General features: G+C 42.9%; 1 protein-coding gene across 1 annotated transcript in view; it reads left to right on the top strand.

Annotated features, from left to right (window-relative positions):
* Nucleotides 1-20,430, top strand: part of pde10a (phosphodiesterase 10A) — a 227,068-nt gene that overhangs the window by 129,370 nt on the left and 77,268 nt on the right. Inside the window, exon 2 of the mRNA XM_029714762.1 lies at nucleotides 4,412-4,546. Within this exon, the coding sequence (XP_029570622.1) occupies nucleotides 4,412-4,546 (135 nt within the window). The remainder of the gene's footprint in view (nucleotides 1-4,411; nucleotides 4,547-20,430) is intronic.

Genomic DNA, 20,430 nt, shown 5'->3' with positions numbered 1-20,430 from the left:
AGTACAGTAGGTAGGCTATGACTGGTCTCACTCTCCAGTACAGTAGGTAGGCTATGACTGGCCTCACACTCCAATACAGTAGGTAGACTATGACTGGCCTCACACTCCAATACAGTAGGTAGGCTATGACTGGTCTCACACTCCAGTACAGTAGGTAGACTGTGAATGGCCTCACACTCCAGTACAGTAGGTATACTGTGACTGGCCTCACACTCCAATACAGTAGGTAGACTGTGACTGGCCTCACACTCCAGTACAGTAGGTAGACTGTGACTGGCCTCACACTCCAGTACAGTAGGTAGACTGTGAATGGCCTCACACTCCAGTACAGTAGGTATACTGTGACTGGCCTCACACTCCAATACAGTAGGTAGACTGTGACTGGCCTCACTCTCCAGTACAGTAGATAGACTGTGACTGGCCTCACACTCCAGTACAGTAGGTAGTCTGTGAATGGCCTCACACTCCAGTACAGTAGGTAGACTGTGACTGGCCTCACACTCCAGTACAGTAGGTATACTGTGACTGGCCTCAAGCTCCAGTACAGTAGGTAGACTGTGAATAGCCTCACACTCCAGTACAGTAGGTAGACTGTGAATGGCCTCACACTCCAGTACAGTAGGTAGACTGTGACTGGCCTCACACTCCAGTACAGTAGGTATACTGTGACTGGCCTCAAGCTCCAGTACAGTAGGTAGACTGTGACTGGCCTCAAGCTCCAGTACAGTAGCTAGACTGTGAATAGCCTCACACTCCAGTACAGTAGCTAGACTGTGAATAGCCTCACACTCCAGTACAGTAGGTAGACTGTGACTGGCCTCACACTCCAGTACAGTAGGTAGACTGTGAATAGCCTCACACTCCAGTACAGTAGGCAGACTGTGACTGGCCTCACACTCCAGTACAGTAGGTAGACTGTGAATGGCCTCACACTCCAGTACAGTAGGTAGACTGTGACTGGCCTCACACTCCAGTACAGTAGGTAGACTGTGACTGGCCTCACACTCCAGTACAGTAGGTAGGCTGTGACTGGCCTCACACTCCAGTACAGTAGGTAGACTGTGACTGGCCTCACACTCCAGTACAGTGGGTAGACTGTGACTGGTCTCACACTCCAGTACAGTAGGTAGACTGTGACTGGCCTCACTCTCCAGTACAGTAGGTAGACTGTGACTGGCCTCACACTCCAGTACAGTAGGTAGACTGTGAATAGCCTCACACTCCAGTACAGTAGCTAGACTGTGACTGGCCTCACACTCCAGTACAGTAGGTAGACTGTGACTGGTCTCACACTCCAGTACAGTAGGTAGACTGTGACTGGCCTCACACTCCAGTACAGTAGGTAGACTGTGACTGGCCTCACACTCCAGTACAGTAGGTATACTGTGACTGGCCTCACACTCCAGTACAGTTGCTAGACTGTGAATAGCCTTACACTCCAGTACAGTAGGTAGGCTATGACTGGCCTCACACTCCAGTACAGTAGGTAGGCTGTGACTGGCCTCACACTCCAGTACAGTAGGTAGGCTATGACTGGCCTCACACTCCAGTACAGTAGGTAGGCTATGACTGGCCTCACACTCCAGTACAGTAGGTAGACTGTGACTGGCCTCACACTCCAGTACAGTAGGTAGACTGTGACTGGCCTCACACTCCAGTACAGTAGGTAGACTGTGACTGGCCTCACACTCCAATACAGTAGGTAGACTGTGACTGGCCTCACACTCCAGTACAGTAGGTAGACTGTGACTGGTCTCACACTCCAGTACAGTAGGTAGACTGTGACTGGCCTCACACTCCAGTACAGTAGGTAGACTGTGACTGGCCTCACACTCCAGTACAGTAGGTATACTGTGACTGGCCTCACACTCCAGTACAGTAGGTAGGCTATGACTGGCCTCACACTCCAGTACAGTAGGTAGACTGTGACTGGCCTCACACTCCAGTACAGTAGGTAGACTATGACTGGCCTCACACTCCAGTACAGTAGGTAGGCTGTGACTGGCCTCACACTCCAGTACAGTAGGTATACTGTGACTGGCCTCACAATCCAGTACAGTAGGTAGACTGTGACTGGCCTCACACTCCAGTACAGTAGGTAGGCTATGACTGGCCTCACACTCCAGTACAGTAGGTGGTGGTGTATGCACCTAAAAGTTATATGCGATCTGCCAATCAAATTCCAAAGAAGAGAAAGAAGAAGCATTTCATGGCGTGAAAGGAAAACATGGTGGAAAGGGAAAGAACAGGATGATTCTTCAAAACCATCACAGTATTAAAGAACCCTTCCTGATATGAAAACATTATATTAAAAAGAACCCCTTAATCCATTCCTGGTATTCTGGTCAAGGTGGTCTGCAAAACCACGCCCATCATTATCATATTTCCCAGCATGCTCTATTGTAGTTAGATTTTTTTTAGAATTGCTTCACAAAGATAAATAACATACATTTTCTAAACTAATCCAATCTGTGAGTTGGATTTACTGCACCCATTAATGAAACGGTTGTTCCAGTTTACATGGTTTAGGTAGGGTCAGTAACTGATCGTCCTAATCCTGCTAGTCATTCTGATTGCAGTTTGCGGGAGATAGATTTCACTTTGAAAGCTAGCATAATGTGACTTGATGCTGGTTTTGCGGGTGACCTGCATATGCTGGTAAATATATGATCGGTATATGCTTTGTGTGTCCAAAACACAGTGGAAGCTGGTCACCTGTGAAAACAACAGAAGCTGGTCACCAGCGAAAACAAAAGAAAGGCTAGTCACCCGCAAAAATAAAAAGGAAGGCTGGTCACCAGCGAAAACAAAAGGAAGGGTGGTCACCAGCAAAAATAAAAGGAAGGCTGGTCACCAGCGAAAACAAAAGGAAGGCTGGTCACCAGCGAAAACAAAAGGAAGGCTGGTCACCAGCGAAAACAAAAGGAAGGCAAGTCACCAGCAAAAACAAAAGGAAGGCTGGTCTGTTTTTTTCAGCAGGGAGATGGAATGAATGAATTAATGAAAAAAGTAAATCAATGAATGAAATAGGTAATTAATAAAGTATATAATGACTAAAAGAGGTATTGAATGAAAGATGTAATGAATGAAAGGTAATGAATGAATGAATGTTATATGTAATAAATGAGAGGTAATGAATGATTGAAAGATGCAATAAATAAAAGTTAATGAATGAAAGAGGTAATGAATGAAAGGTAATGAGTGAATGAAAGATGTAACAAATGAAAGAGGTAATGAATGAAATATATAATGAATGAAATAGGTAATTAATGAAATATATAATGGCTAAAAGAGGTAATAAATGAAAGAGGTTATGAATGAATGAAATATGTATAAATGAAGAGGTAATGAATGAATGAAATATGTGTAAATGAAAGAGGTAATGAATGAATGAAATATGTGTAAATGAAGAGGTAATGAATGAATGAAAGATGTATAAATGAAAGAGGTAATGAATGAATGAAAAATGTATAAATGAAGAGGTAATGAATGAATGAAAGATGTGTAAATGAAAGAGGTAATGAATGAATTAAAGATGTATAAATAAAGAGGTTATGAATGAATGAAAGCTGTATAAATGAAGAGGTAATGAATGGATGAAAGATGTATAAATGAAGAGGTAATGAATGAATGAAGAGGTAATGAATGAATGAAAGATGTGTAAATGAAGAGGTAATGAATGAATGAAAGCTGTATAAATGAAGAGGTAATGAATGAATGAAAGATGTGTAAATGAAGAGGTAATGAATGAATGAAAGCTGTATAAATGAAGAGGTAATGAATGAATGAATGAAGAGGTAATGAATGAATGAAAGATGTATAAATGAAGAGGTAATGAATGAATGAAAGCTGTATAAATGAAGAGGTAATGAATGAATGAAAGATGTATAAATGAAGAGGTAATGAATGAATGAAGAGGTAATGAATGAATGAAAGATGTGTAAATGAAGAGGTAATGAATGAATGAAAGCTGTATAAATGAAGAGGTAATGAATGAATGAATGAATGAATGAAAGATGTGTAAATGAAGAGGTAATAAATGAATGAAAGCTGTATAAATGAAGAGGTAATGAATGAATGAAAGCTGTATAAATGAAGAGGTAATGAATGAATGAAAGATGTATAAATGAAGAGGTAATGAATGAATGAAGAGGTAATGAATGAATGAAAGATGTGTAAATGAAGAGGTAATGAATGAATGAAAGATGTGTAAATGAAGAGGTAATGAATGAATGAAAGATGTATAAATGAAGAGGTAATGAATGAATGAAAGATGTATAAATGAAGAGGTAATGAATGAATGAAAGCTGTATAAATGAAGAGGTAATGAATGAATGAAAGCTGTATAAATGAAGAGGTAATGAATGAATGAAAGAGCTGATGTCCTCCTCTGTCCCGTGTTATTGTGTAGGTCTGACGGATGACAAAGTGAAGGCGTATCTTTCCCTTCACCCTCAGATGCTGGATGAGTTTGTATCGGAGAGTGTGAGTTCAGAGACGCTGGACAGATGGCACAAGAGGAAGAGCAGCGGTAGCCTGCCTGCAGGTAACTCACACACACACCGCTCACAGTAACTGTTACATACTGTAGGTCTCAATGGAGCACCAGCTAGTTTATAGAGGATGTGTTGTCCTTATAAAGACTTTATGAATTACTGTAAAACTTGAATTAAACGCAGTCTCAAATAGCCGCCTGTCCCTTTTAATAGCCGGGCAACGGCCCACATTTCAGCAAATCAACATCTGTTTCAAATAAACGCCGGATCTAAATGAATTGTTTACGAGGTTAGCATTAATTATCATGAATTGTTTATGAGGTTTAATGTTTAATTTGTTACATTAAATAATTCAGTATGAGTCTAAAAGTTATGGCTATCATCCATTTTTATCGCCAGTAAGAAACTTCTAGCCATTGACTGCTAACAGTTGAGAACTGCCTGCCATTGGCTGCTAACAGCTGAGAACTGCCTGCCATTGGCTGCTAACAGTTGAGAACTGCCTGCCATTGGATGCTAACAGCTGAGAACTGTCTGCCATTGGCTGCTAACAGTTGAGAACTGCCTGCCATTGGCTGCTAACAGCTGAGAACTGCCTGCCATTGGCTGCTAACAGTTGAGAACTGCCTGCCATTGGCTGCTAACAGTTGAGAACTGCCTGCCATTGGCTGCTAACAGTTGAGAACTGCTAGCTAACTGGCAAGCAAAAAAAACAGTCAACAGCTTCGGAAGTATGGTAACCTATAAATTGCTGATCGCCCTCTAGTGGCATAAGTAAGATCTGCCAAAAATGCACAAAGAGGAGAATAATTATTGTCAAGGAAAAGGTTTTTTTTCTTCAAAATATAGACATACTAAGACAAAATAAACGTGACACTAGCTAGGTTTCCATCCAATTTGAGACAGATTTTCATGCAAATATTCTAAAATCTGCATAAAACAATATGCACATTTTCCCACCAGAGATGTGTTTCCATCAAACTGACTTTTACGGATAGATTGTGCGTGATGACAGTGCACTTAAAAATAACTTTTGTGGTTAAATTGGGTTTGGGTTTAAAAAAATTAAAGTTAAATTGGTTTCCATCGCGTTTTAAACTCTACTGATGGTTTTGTCACTAAAACTGTTGCGTTAAATAACAAACGTACCCACTCTGGTCTTGGCACAACTGCTCTAGCTAACAGTTTGCAGATACAGTGAAGGTAGGCTACTCTACTGCATAATGACATTATTATGGATAAGAGCGAGAATATGTCAAATGGTAGCCAAGAATCAATCATCATGTCACCAGAATAAGACCATTGGTATTTATTGGAAAGGTGTCACGTCCTGACCCGTGTAAGAGGTCATTTTCCATAGTAGAGTGGTCAGGGCGTGACAGGTGGTTGTGTTGGGTGGTTTTGGGTTTTCTGTTTAGTGTATGTCACCTGACGGAACTGTTGTCGTTCGTTTTTGTTGTTTTCTTAAAAAGTATATTCATTAAAAGTGAATATGAGCACTCTACACGCTGCGCCTTGGTCCCCTTTCAACGACCCCTGTGACAAAAGGAGAAAAGCATCACCATGCACATCCACCACCCGGTGAAGTTCATCAGAACTTATTTCATCTGTAGCCTAGTAAACTGCCTGCTATCCCAAGTCATGCTTTCCCATAGTGTATCATCTGTAGCCTAGTAAACTGCCTGCTATCCCAAGTCATGCTTTCCCATAGTGTATCATCTGTAGCCTAGTAAACTGCCTGCTATCCCAAGTCATGCTTTCCCATAGTGTATCATCTGTAGCCTAGTAAACTGCCTGCTATCCCAAGTCATGCTTTCCCATAGTGTATCATCTGTAGCCTAGTAAACTGCCTGCTATCCCAAGTCATGCTTTCCCATAGTGTATCATCTGTAGCCTAGTAAACTGCCTGCTATCCCAAGTCATGCTTTCCCATAGTGTATCATCTGTAGCCTAGTAAACTGCCTGCTATCCCAAGTCATGCTTTCCCATAGTGTATCATCTGTAGCCTAGTAAACTGCCTGCTATCCCAAGTCATGCTTTCCCATAGTGTATCATCTGTAGCCTAGTAAACTGCCTGCTATCCCAAGTCATGCTTTCCCATAGTGTATCATCTGTAGCCTAGTAAACTGCCTGCTATCCCAAGTCATGCTTTCCCATAGTGTATCATCTGTAGCCTAGTAAACTGCCTGCTATCCCAAGTCATGCTTTCCCATAGTGTATCATCTGTAGCCTAGTAAACTGCCTGCTATCCCAAGTCATGCTTTCCCATAGTGTATCATCTGTAGCCTAGTAAACTGCCTGCTATCCCAAGTCATGCTTTCCCATAGTGTATCATCTGTAGCCTAGTAAACTGCCTGCTATCCCAAGTCATGCTTTCCCATAGTGTATCATCTGTAGCCTAGTAAACTGCCTGCTATCCCAAGTCATGCTTTCCCATAGTGTATCATCTGTAGCCTAGTAAACTGCCTGCTATCCCAAGTCATGCTTTCCCATAGTGTATCATCTGTAGCCTAGTAAACTGCCTGCTATCCCAAGTCATGCTTTCCCATAGTGTATCATCTGTAGCCTAGTAAACTGCCTGCTATCCCAAGTCATGCTTTCCCATAGTGTATCATCTGTAGCCTAGTAAACTGCCTGCTATCCCAAGTCATGCTTTCCCATAGTGTATCATCTGTAGCCTAGTAAACTGCCTGCTATCCCAAGTCATGCTTTCCCATAGTGTATCATCTGTAGCCTAGTAAACTGCCTGCTATCCCAAGTCATGCTTTCCCATAGTGTATCATCTGTAGCCTAGTAAACTGACTGCTATCCCAAGTCATGCTTTCCCATAGTGTATCATCTGTAGCCTAGTAAACTGCCTGCTATCCCAAGTCATGCTTTCCCATAGTGTATCATCTGTAGCCTAGTAAACTGCCTGCTATCCCAAGTCATGCTTTCCATAGTGTATCATCTGTAGCCTAGTAAACTGACTGCTATCCCAAGTCATGCTTTCCCATAGTGTATCATCTGTAGCCTAGTAAACTGCCTGCTATCCCAAGTCATGCTTTCCCATAGTGTATCATCTGTAGCCTAGTAAACTGCCTGCTATCCCAAGTCATGCTTTCCCATAGTGTATCATCTGTAGCCTAGTAAACTGCCTGCTATCCCAAGTCATGCTTTCCCATAGTGTATCATCTGTAGCCTAGTAAACTGCCTGCTATCCCAAGTCATGCTTTCCCATAGTGTATCATCTGTAGCCTAGTAAACTGCCTGCTATCCCAAGTCATGCTTTCCCATAGTGTATCATCTGTAGCCTAGTAAACTGACTGCTATCCCAAGTCATGCTTTCCCATAGTGTATCATCTGTAGCCTAGCAAACTGCCTGCTATCCCAAGTCATGCTTTCCCATAGTGTATCATCTGTAGCCTAGTAAACTGCCTGCTATCCCAAGTCATGCTTTCCCATAGTGTATCATCTGTAGCCTAGTAAACTGACTGCTATCCCAAGTCATGCTTTCCCATAGTGTATCATCTGTAGCCTAGTAAACTGCCTGCTATCCCAAGTCATGCTTTCCCATAGTGTATCATCTGTAGCCTAGTAAACTGCCTGCTATCCCAAGTCATGCTTTCCCATAGTGTATCATCTGTAGCCTAGTAAACTGACTGCTATCCCAAGTCATGCTTTCCCATAGTGTATCATCTGTAGCCTAGTAAACTGCCTGCTATCCCAAGTCATGCTTTCCCATAGTGTATCATCTGTAGCCTAGTAAACTGCCTGCTATCCCAAGTCATGCTTTCCCATAGTGTATCATCTGTAGCCTAGTAAACTGACTGCTATCCCAAGTCATGCTTTCCCATAGTGTATCATCTGTAGCCTAGTAAACTGACTGCTATCCCAAGTCATGCTTTCCCATAGTGTATCATCTGTAGCCTAGTAAACTGCCTGCTATCCCAAGTCATGCTTTCCCATAGTGTATCATCTGTAGCCTAGTAAACTGCCTGCTATCCCAAGTCATGCTTTCCCATAGTGTATCATCTGTAGCCTAGTAAACTGCCTGCTATCCCAAGTCATGCTTTCCCATAGTGTATCATCTGTAGCCTAGTAAACTGCCTGCTATCCCAAGTCATGCTTTCCCATAGTGTATCATCTGTAGCCTAGTAAACTGCCTGCTATCCCAAGTCATGCTTTCCCATAGTGTATCATCTGTAGCCTAGTAAACTGCCTGCTATCCCAAGTCATGCTTTCCCATAGTATATCATCTGTAGCCTAGTAAACTGCCTGCTATCCCAAGTCATGCTTTCCCATAGTGTATCATCTGTAGCCTAGTAAACTGACTGCTATCCCAAGTCATGCTTTCCCATAGTGTATCATCTGTAGCCTAGTAAACTGACTGCTATCCCAAGTCATGCTTTCCCATAGTGTATCATCTGTAGCCTAGTAAACTGCCTGCTATCCCAAGTCATGCTTTCCCATAGTGTATCATCTGTAGCCTAGTAAACTGCCTGCTATCCCAAGTCATGCTTTCCCATAGTGTATCATCTGTAGCCTAGTAAACTGCCTGCTATCCCAAGTCATGCTTTCCCATAGTGTATCATCTGTAGCCTAGTAAACTGCCTGCTATCCCAAGTCATGCTTTCCCATAGTGTATCATCTGTAGCCTAGTAAACTGCCTGCTATCCCAAGTCATGCTTTCCCATAGTGTATCATCTGTAGCCTAGTAAACTGCCTGCTATCCCAAGTCATGCTTTCCCATAGTATATCATCTGTAGCCTAGTAAACTGCCTGCTATCCCAAGTCATGCTTTCCCATAGTGTATCATCTGTAGCCTAGTAAACTGCCTGCTATCCCAAGTCATGCTTTCCCATAGTGTATCATCTGTAGCCTAGTAAACTGCCTGCTATCCCAAGTCATGCTTTCCCATAGTGTATCATCTGTAGCCTAGTAAACTGCCTGCTATCCCAAGTCATGCTTTCCCATAGTGTATCATCTGTAGCCTAGTAAACTGCCTGCTATCCCAAGTCATGCTTTCCCATAGTGTATCATCTGTAGCCTAGTAAACTGCCTGCTATCCCAAGTCATGCTTTCCCATAGTGTATCATCTGTAGCCTAGTAAACTGCCTGCTATCCCAAGTCATGCTTTCCCATAGTGTATCATCTGTAGCCTAGTAAACTGCCTGCTATCCCAAGTCATGCTTTCCCATAGTGTATCATCTGTAGCCTAGTAAACTGCCTGCTATCCCAAGTCATGCTTTCCCATAGTGTATCATCTGTAGCCTAGTAAACTGACTGCTATCCCAAGTCATGCTTTCCCATAGTGTATCATCTGTACCCTAGTAAACTGCCTGCTATCCCAAGTCATGCTTTCCCATAGTGTATCATCTGTAGCCTAGTAAACTGACTGCTATCCCAAGTCATGCTTTCCCATAGTGTATCATCTGTAGCCTAGTAAACTGACTGCTATCCCAAGTCATGCTTTCCCATAGTGTATCATCTGTAGCCTAGTAAACTGCCTGCTATCCCAAGTCATGCTTTCCCATAGTGTATCATCTGTAGCCTAGTAAACTGCCTGCTATCCCAAGTCATGCTTTCCCATAGTATATCATCTGTAGCCTAGTAAACTGCCTGCTATCCCAAGTCATGCTTTCCCATAGTGTATCATCTGTAGCCTAGTAAACTGCCTGCTATCCCAAGTCATGCTTTCCCATAGTGTATCATCTGTAGCCTAGTAAACTGCCTGCTATCCCAAGTCATGCTTTCCCATAGTGTATCATCTGTAGCCTAGTAAACTGCCTGCTATCCCAAGTCATGCCTTCCCATAGTGTATCATCTGTAGCCTAGTAAACTGCCTGCTATCCCAAGTCATGCCTTCCCATAGTGTATCATCTGTAGCCTAGTAAACTGCCTGCTATCCCAAGTCATGCCTTCCCATAGTGTATCATCTGTAGCCTAGTAAACTGCCTGCTATCCCAAGTCATGCTTTCCCATAGTGTATCATCTGTAGCCTAGTAAACTGCCTGCTATCCCAAGTCATGCTTTCCCATAGTGTATCATCTGTAGCCTAGTAAACTGCCTGCTATCCCAAGTCATGCTTTCCCATAGTGTATCATCTGTAGCCTAGTAAACTGCCTGCTATCCCAAGTCATGCTTTCCCATAGTGTATCATCTGTAGCCTAGTAAACTGCCTGCTATCCCAAGTCATGCTTTCCCATAGTGTATCATCTGTAGCCTAGTAAACTGCCTGCTATCCCAAGTCATGCTTTCCCATAGTGTATCATCTGTAGCCTAGTAAACTGCCTGCTATCCCAAGTCATGCTTTCCCATAGTGTATCATCTGTAGCCTAGTAAACTGCCTGCTATCCCAAGTCATGCTTTCCCATAGTGTATCATCTGTAGCCTAGTAAACTGCCTGCTATCCCAAGTCATGCTTTCCCATAGTGTATCATCTGTAGCCTAGTAAACTGCCTGCTATCCCAAGTCATGCTTTCCCATAGTGTATCATCTGTAGCCTAGTAAACTGCCTGCTATCCCAAGTCATGCTTTCCCATAGTGTATCATCTGTAGCCTAGTAAACTGCCTGCTATCCCAAGTCATGCCTTCCCATAGTGTATCATCTGTAGCCTAGTAAACTGCCTGCTATCCCAAGTCATGCTTTCCCATAGTGTATCATCTGTAGCCTAGTAAACTGCCTGCTATCCCAAGTCATGCTTTCCCATAGTGTATCATCTGTAGCCTAGTAAACTGCCTGCTATCCCAAGTCATGCTTTCCCATAGTGTATCATCTGTAGCCTAGTAAACTGCCTGCTATCCCAAGTCATGCCTTCCCATAGTGTATCATCTGTAGCCTAGTAAACTGCCTGCTATCCCAAGTCATGCTTTCCCATAGTGTATCATCTGTAGCCTAGTAAACTGCCTGCTATCCCAAGTCATGCTTTCCCATAGTGTATCATCTGTAGCCTAGTAAACTGCCTGCTATCCCAAGTCATGCTTTCCCATAGTGTATCATCTGTAGCCTAGTAAACTGACTGCTATCCCAAGTCATGCTTTCCCATAGTGTATCATCTGTAGCCTAGTAAACTGCCTGCTATCCCAAGTCATGCTTTCCCATAGTGTATCATCTGTAGCCTAGTAAACTGACTGCTATCCCAAGTCATGCTTTCCCATAGTGTATCATCTGTACCCTAGTAAACTGCCTGCTATCCCAAGTCATGCTTTCCCATAGTGTATCATCTGTAGCCTAGTAAACTGCCTGCTATCCCAAGTCATGCTTTCCCATAGTATATCATCTGTAGCCTAGTAAACTGCCTGCTATCCCAAGTCATGCTTTCCCATAGTGTATCATCTGTAGCCTAGTAAACTGCCTGCTATCCCAAGTCATGCTTTCCCATAGTGTATCATCTGTAGCCTAGTAAACTGCCTGCTATCCCAAGTCATGCTTTCCCATAGTGTATCATCTGTAGCCTAGTAAACTGCCTGCTATCCCAAGTCATGCTTTCCCATAGTGTATCATCTGTAGCCTAGTAAACTGCCTGCTATCCCAAGTCATGCTTTCCCATAGTGTATCATCTGTAGCCTAGTAAACTGCCTGCTATCCCAAGTCATGCTTTCCCATAGTGTATCATCTGTAGCCTAGTAAACTGCCTGCTATCCCAAGTCATGCTTTCCCATAGTGTATCATCTGTAGCCTAGTAAACTGCCTGCTATCCCAAGTCATGCTTTCCCATAGTGTATCATCTGTAGCCTAGTAAACTGCCTGCTATCCCAAGTCATGCTTTCCCATAGTGTATCATCTGTAGCCTAGTAAACTGACTGCTATCCCAAGTCATGCTTTCCCATAGTGTATCATCTGTAGCCTAGTAAACTGACTGCTATCCCAAGTCATGCTTTCCCATAGTGTATCATCTGTAGCCTAGTAAACTGCCTGCTATCCCAAGTCATGCTTTCCCATAGTGTATCATCTGTAGCCTAGTAAACTGACTGCTATCCCAAGTCATGCTTTCCCATAGTGTATCATCTGTAGCCTAGTAAACTGACTGCTATCCCAAGTCATGCTTTCCCATAGTGTATCATCTGTAGCCTAGTAAACTGACTGCTATCCCAAGTCATGCTTTCCCATAGTGTATCATCTGTAGCCTAGTAAACTGCCTGCTATCCCAAGTCATGCTTTCCCATAGTGTATCATCTGTAGCCTAGTAAACTGCCTGCTATCCCAAGTCATGCTTTCCCATAGTGTATCATCTGTAGCCTAGTAAACTGCCTGCTATCCCAAGTCATGCTTTCCCATAGTGTATCATCTGTAGCCTAGTAAACTGCCTGCTATCCCAAGTCATGCTTTCCCATAGTGTATCATCTGTAGCCTAGTAAACTGCCTGCTATCCCAAGTCATGCTTTCCCATAGTGTATCATCTGTAGCCTAGTAAACTGCCTGCTATCCCAAGTCATGCTTTCCCATAGTGTCCATCGGTAGACTCCCAAGTTTCCACCACTATTTCTCGCATAATTCATTTTTCAGATACGAAAAGATCCCACCATGTCGAACGAACACATTTTCCGTCGGCATTTATAAAATTGTACCGGTATTTCATGTTTCCGTCAGCTCAGTGATGTGACTTTTTTCATGCATCAGGTAATTTCGTCAGGTAATTCATCCGCATGAAATGGTTGAATGGAAACGTGGTTACTGTTTGTAAATGATAACACGTTAGTGCAGGAAATGAAATAATTGGTTAAAATGCTGGAAGGGAATGCGATTAAACAATATACTATTCAAAATGAGCAAAAGCTGTGCGCATTAAGGAAATAGATGCCTGACTCAAATAGAAGCCTGTCTCCTCTATTCAGTAGCTGTTGTGTTTATTGATATAAGCAAATAAAGGCCTGAGCTATTTTAAGTTTTATGGTATGAAGCTTTTATAAGAGCAGCAGCAGCAGCAGGACTGCATGTAACAACCTCTATGTAGTGCCTTTGCAGTGCTTATGAAGTGCGTTATGAATGACCTATAAAGCCTTTATAAGAACAGTAGCAGCAGGCCAGGTAACACCACTCACCATCTCCATGGATCACCAGCCAGCCACGGTTGTTTTCAAGTGATTTGTGATGCGTTTATGCGGTGCTTATGAAGTGCGTTATGAATGACCTATAAAGCCTTTATAAGAACAGTAGCAGGTCTGCAGGTAACAAAGACCTTTCCTATTATACACTCACAGACCTAGCACATCCATCAATAGCCCACAGGCCTGACTGGCCCCCATCTCTCCTACTGACGTCAGAAACAACCTCCTGGGACCAGTGCCGGCCCGAAAGGGGGGCAGGGTGTTTCTGTGTGTCTGTGTCTGTGCGTGCGCACGCAAGTGTGTGTGGAGGGGGCTGGCCGAGGGTGTGGCTGTGAGTTGGGTACAGTTAGGAGAGCTGGTAGAGGTGAGATTTGTAATGTTTTTTGCCTTTTTCAGTTTTTCTACATGAGGGCTACAGACTAGCCAGTCAGCCAATCAGCCAGTCAGCCAGTCAGCCAGTCAAATGAAGGGTAGGGTATTATTATATATTTTGTTCTTCATTTAGTCATTTAGCAGATGCTCTTATCCAAGTTTAACGTTTTATTAGTCGTATGTACAGGATAAGCATGGTATACACTGAGTGTACAAAATTAAGAACACCTGCTCTTTCCATGACGTAGATTGACCAGATGAGTCCAGGTGAAAACTATGATCCCTTATTGATGCCACTTAAATCAACTTCAGTCAGTGTAGATGAAGGGGAGGAGACATGTTAAAGAAGAAGTTTTAAGTCTTGAGACAATTGAGACATGGATTGTGTATGTGTACCATTCAGAGGGTGAATGGACAAGACAAAATATTTAAGTACCTTGGAACAGGGTATGGTAGTAGGTGCCAGGCGCACCGTTTTGTGTCAAGAACTGCAACGCTGCTGGGTTTTTCACGCTCAACAGTTTCCTGTGTTTATCAAGAATGGTCCACCATCCAAAGGATATCCAACCAACTTTACACAACTGTGGGAAGTCAACATGGGGACAGCATCCCTGTGGAATGCTTTCGAACACCTTGTAGAGTCCATGTCCTGACAAATTGAGGCTGTTCTGAGGGCAATAAGGGGGGTGTACGCAAAAATATTAGGAAGGGGTTCTTAATATTTTGTACACTCAGTGTACTTCGTCCAACCAAATGCTTACTTGCAGGTTCCTTTTGGACAATACAACAACAATAACAAAGAATAAAAGATAACAATATGAAGATAAAGTAAATGTCTCAGTAGAATAGAATAAACATTTTAGCATCAGTATAATACAGGAAGGCACAATTTATAGTCCAATATTTACATGTGTATTGGGAATATATTTGTATTTTTTAATTGAACCTTTATTTAAGGGGGGGGGCAGTGGTTACATTTAAGCAGTATAATAAGAGCAGCGGTTGTGATGTCTGTTAAGGTGCAGAGAATCAGAGCAGGTGGTCAGTCCAGTTCAAGTGTTCAGCAGTCTGATGGCTCGTAGATAGAAACTGTCTCTGAGCCTGTTGGTATCAGACCTCATGCTCCAATACCATCTGCCCGACTGTAAGGAAGAGATCAGCTCACGGCTGGGCTACAGGCCTTCCTCTGGCACCGTTTCAACTAGTCCTGGATGGGTGGTGGACGCAAGGTCCCAGTGATGTACTGGGCTTTCTCCACGGTCGTGGACGAAGCAATTCCCGTACCAGGCCATGAAGCAACCGGTCAGGATGCTCTCGATGGCGCAGCGGTAGTATTTGGAGAGGACCCGGGGCGGCATGCCAAATTTGTTCAGCCGCCTTAGGAAGTAGAGACGCTGTTGCTCCCTCTTGACAAGAGCGGTGGTGTTGTTGGTCCATGTCAAGTCCTCTGTGATGTGGACACCGAGGAACTTGAAACTGCTGACTCTCTCTACTACCAGTCCTCATTGATGTGGATTGGGGTGTGTTCCCTCCTCTGATTCCTGAAGTCAACAATCAACTCCTTTCTTTTGCTGACGTTGAGGGAGAGGTTGGTGTCAAGACACCACAATGCCAGTTCACTTACCTCCTCCCTATAGGCTGACTCGTCATTGTTGGTTATCAGGCCTATAACCGTGGTGTCGTCAGAAAACTTGGTGTTGTACAAAGCCATGCAGTCGTGGGTGAACAGGGAGTACAGCAGAGGACTGAGGACACAGCCCTGGGGGTGCCCTGTGTTAAGAGTCAGTGTGGAGGAGGTGTTGTTGCCAATCCTCACAGCCTGTGGTCTGCCCATCAGGAAGTCCAGGATCCAGTTGCAGAGGATGGTGTCCAGAACCAGGGCTCTGAGCTTAGTGATGACCTTGGAGGGAACAATAGTGTTGAATGCTGAACTGTAGTCAATGAACAGCATTCTCACATCCGTGTTTCTCTTGTCCAGATGTGTTACGGCCGTGTGAATAGCGGGGGAAATGGCATCTTCTGTGGATCTGTTGGTATTATCTGGTGTTTGACAGGATGTTGGCACTTTCTGGTAGGTACGTCGAATGGTTTTGTCTTCTGTGATGTATAGAACCACTGAAAAGTTTGGACACACCTACTTATTCAAGGGTTTCTCTTTATTTTTTACTATTTTCTACATTGTAGAATAATAGTGAAGACATCAAAACTATGAAATAACACATATGGAATCATGTAGTAACCAAAAAACTATTAAACAAATCAAAATGTATTTTATATTTGAGATTCTTCAAAGTAGCCACCCTTTGCCTTGATGACAGCTGGTCAGCACACACTCTGAGGACGCAGCCAGGGATGCCATCTGGGCCGGCAGTTTTGTGAGTATTCACAATTTTTAACGTTATCCTCACGTCTGCCTCGGAGAGCAAAAACACCTGGTCGTCCGGAGCAGCGAGAGTCTTCCTGGATGGCTTGGTATTGTCTGCCTCGAAGTGAGTATAAAATGTGTTAAGTTCATCTGGGTGGGAGGCTTCCGTGAGCAACACACAGCTGGATTTTTCTTTGTAGTCCTTGCCACATGCAAAGCGAGTCTGAGTTGTCGGACATCAATTCAAGTTTGTGTCTGTGTTGTCTTTTTGAGTCCCTAATGTATTTGCGGAGCTCGTACCTGCTTGCCGTGTTCGCACCACCGAGTCATCAGGGTTCGTTCTGCTGACATTGAATTCTCCGTTCACCCAGGGTTTTTGGTTTGTTATTGTGGGTACAACGTCATCTAATGAAGCCTGTGACTGACGATGTACACTATATATTTAAAAGTATGTGGACACCCCTTCAAATTAGTGACTTTGGCTGTTTCAGCCAAACCTGTTGCTGACTGGTGTGTAAAATCGAGCACACAGCCATGTGATCTCCATAGACAATCAGTGGCAGTAGAATGGCCTTACTGAAGAGCTTAGTGAATTTCAACGTGGCAGCGTCATGGGATGCCACCTTTCTAACAAGTCAGTTCATACAACCGTCTGTCCTCGGTTGCAACACTCACTATCAAGTTCCAAACTTCCTCTGGAAGCAACATCAGCACAAGAACTGTTCATCGGGAGCTTCATGAAATGTGTTTCCATGGCTGAGTAGCCGCACACAAACCTATGATCACCATGCACAATGCCGAGCGTCTGCTGGAATGGTGTAACGCTCGTCGCCATTGGACTTTGCAGCAGTGGAAACGCGTTCTCTGGAGTGATGAATCAAGCTACACCATCTGGCAGTCTGACAAACAAATCTGGGTTTGGCGGATGCCAGGAGAACGCTACCTGGCCAATGCATAGTGCCAACTGTAAAGTTTGGTAGAGGAGGATACATGGTCTGGGGCTGTTTTTCATAGTTAGGGCTAGGCCCCTTAGTTCCAGTGAAGGGATAGCTTAACGCTACAGCCCTGACCTCAACCTCATCAAACATCTTTAGGATGAATTGGAACGCCGACAGCGAGCCAGGCCTAATCGCCCAACATCAGTGCCCAACCTCACTAATGCTCTTGTAGCTGAATGGAAACAAGTCCTCGCAGCAATGTTCCAACATCTAGTGGAAAGCCTTCCCAGAAGAGTGGAGGCTGTTATTAATGCCCATGATTTTGGAATGAGATGTTCAACGAGCAGATGTCCACATACTTTTGGTCATGTTGTGTATATTCCTCAATGTTGATTTTTATATTTCACCTTTATTTAACCAGGTAGGCTAGTTGAGAACAAGTTCTCATTTACAACTGTGACATGGCCAAGATAAAGCAAAGCAAAGCAGTGCAACACAAACAACAACACAGAGTTACACATGGAATAAACAAACATACAGTTGTCGTGTCTTTGGCATCATTAAAACTGAAGACTCATTTATGAAATAACTCTGTAATTATTGTTACGCGATTAAACTGATTAACTGTGTAACTATAATTAACTAGGAAGTCGGGGCACCAAGGAAAATATTCAGATTACAAAGTTATAATTTTCCTAATATAACTTTCAGATATTTTAATATCTGATCAATTAGTCTTCTGATAAATGACGTATTCTTTACCTCACGTCAGTCTAATTCCAAACGTCGTAAATTGTTGGTTATCTGCATGAACCCAGTCTTCACTATGAGTCATCCATACATCAATTGTCTTAAAATCATTTATTTACTAACTAAGTAATTCACAGAAATGCATAACAAACAGTAGATATGGTTACAAGGAAATCATAGGGGAATGTGCCCTAGTGGGCTAAACCGGCATGGCGGCTTGTTAGACAAAAGGGGAGTGGGCGGTCAACTGAGAAGGCACTACAGAGTTGATAATTATAACAATTTAAATGCTAATCCTTTGCACATGAACGCTCACTCATTCGGGAACAATTGCAATCAATATATATATTTACGCTCAGTGTGTCGTCGGGATCTCTGTTGAAAAGTTTGTTTCTGTTGGAGAGTCTGTCCGCCCTCTCTCTCTCTGTCGTGGTTAGAATGGGTAGTTCAGAGTGACATTCATTCATGTCGTTATAGGACAGATGTTTCAGCGGTTGTCGGTCTTCGCATTCAATGATACCGAATTCCTAGCTGCAGACTAGTAATTAATATCAAAGACTTGTTCTTATTCTGTCGGTATCGATAGTCTAAGAGTTTAACCACGAGTTTAACCACGTTAAAAGTTCAGCAAGAGGAATGCATGGTCAAACCTTGGCCCTCTCGTTATCGAGGTAAGCTCGGTCTGGTGATAGAAAACCTAGGTGGGGGTTTTATTCGGAAGAGCAGAAAAGGGCCTGTCCCATGACGCCAGACCATAACTGTGCTCATGGGCGGTCCTCTGATTTAGTTAGACTCCAAAGGGAATTCGAGTTTCCTTCATTAAACAGTCCAAAATCACATTACACAATTTCACAAACAGTTCCATCCTTATTCATTCATTTTATACAGCCATTTAGATGTAAGTCTCATAGCTGAGGCTATTGTATAAACATGATTATGGTAATATGGCCGTATTGTCTCTCATGAGTTTCACAAAATTGTACCAAACGGACCAGTTCATAGCTGGATTCTTCACCGATCTTTTATACCTTCTCCAGAACCTGAATATTGTTCGGTTGTCAAGTTCTGTGAGGTAGAAGAAATTCCTTAGTGTGGTCTATGAAAACTCACTCTGTCTCTATACTGTGGCCATGAGGAGAGAATCTCCTCATAGGAATTTACTTCTTACAGAGCCTGGTGTCAGGAGTATAGAGGTCGGGGGATGGTGCATAGAAAAGGGCTGGTGCAGAGGGAGGTGGGTCAACTGTGCTCGCTGTACCCAAAGAGGGCAACGTCATGACACAGTCAATAATACCATAAAAAGAAAAGTCTATATACATTGTGTGCAAATGAGGTAAGATAAGGGAGGTAAGGCAATAAATCGGCCATAGTGGCGAAGTAATTACAATATAGCAATTAAACACTGGAATGGTAGATGTGCAGAAGATGAATGTGCAAGTAGAGATACTGGGGTGCAAAGGAGCAAGATAAATAAATACATACAGTATGGGGATGAGGTAGTTGGATGGGCTATTTACAGATGGGCTATATACAGGTGCAGTGATCTGTGAGCTGGTCTGACAGCTGGCGCTTAAACTCTTACATCTAGACGTTCCGCTAGCAGAACACCGCTCCAATATCCAATGATAGGGCGTGGCGCGAAATACAAACTCCTCAAAAATCCAAAAACTTCAATTTTTCAAACATATGACTATTTTACACCATTTTAAAGACAAGACTCTCCTTTATCTAACCACACTGTCCGATTTCAAAAAGGCTTTACAATGAAAGCAAAACATTAGATTATGTCAGGAGAGTACCCAGCCAGAAATAATCAGACACCCATTTTTCAAGCTAGCATATAATGTCACAAAAAACCAAAACCACAGCTAAATGCAGCACTAACCTTTGATGATCTTCATCAGATGACACTCCTAGGACATTATGTTATACAATACATGCATGTTTTGTTCAATCAAGTTCATATTTATATCAAAAACCAGCTTTTTACATTAGCATGTGACGTTCAGAACTAGCATTCCCACCGAACACTTCCGGTGAATTTACTAAATTACTCACGATAAACGTTCACAAAAAACATAATTATTTTAAGAATTATAGATACAGAACTCCTTTATGCAATCGCGGTGTCCGATTTTAAAATAGCTTTTCGGTGAAAGCACATTTTGCAATATTCTGAGTAGATAGCCCGGCCATCACAGGCTAGCTATTTTGACACCCACCAAGTTTGGTACCCAGCAAACTCAGATTTACTATAAGAAAAATTGGATTAGTTTTGCTGTTCTTCCTCAGAATGCACTCCCAGGACTTCTACTTCAACAACAAATGTTGGTTTGGTTCCAAATAATCCATAGTTGTATCCAAATAGCGGCGTTTTGTTCGTGCGTTCAAGACACTATCCGAAGGGTAACGAAGGGTGACGTGCGGACGCGTATCGTGACAAAAAAATTCAAAATATTCCATTACCGTACTTCGAAGC

The sequence above is a fragment of the Salmo trutta genome, chromosome 2 (assembly GCF_901001165.1).
Source record: "Salmo trutta chromosome 2, fSalTru1.1, whole genome shotgun sequence".
Lineage (NCBI taxonomy): Eukaryota > Metazoa > Chordata > Actinopteri > Salmoniformes > Salmonidae > Salmo > Salmo trutta.
Note: the sequence above shows the minus strand (reverse complement) of the source record. Positions and strands in the feature narration are given on the sequence as shown.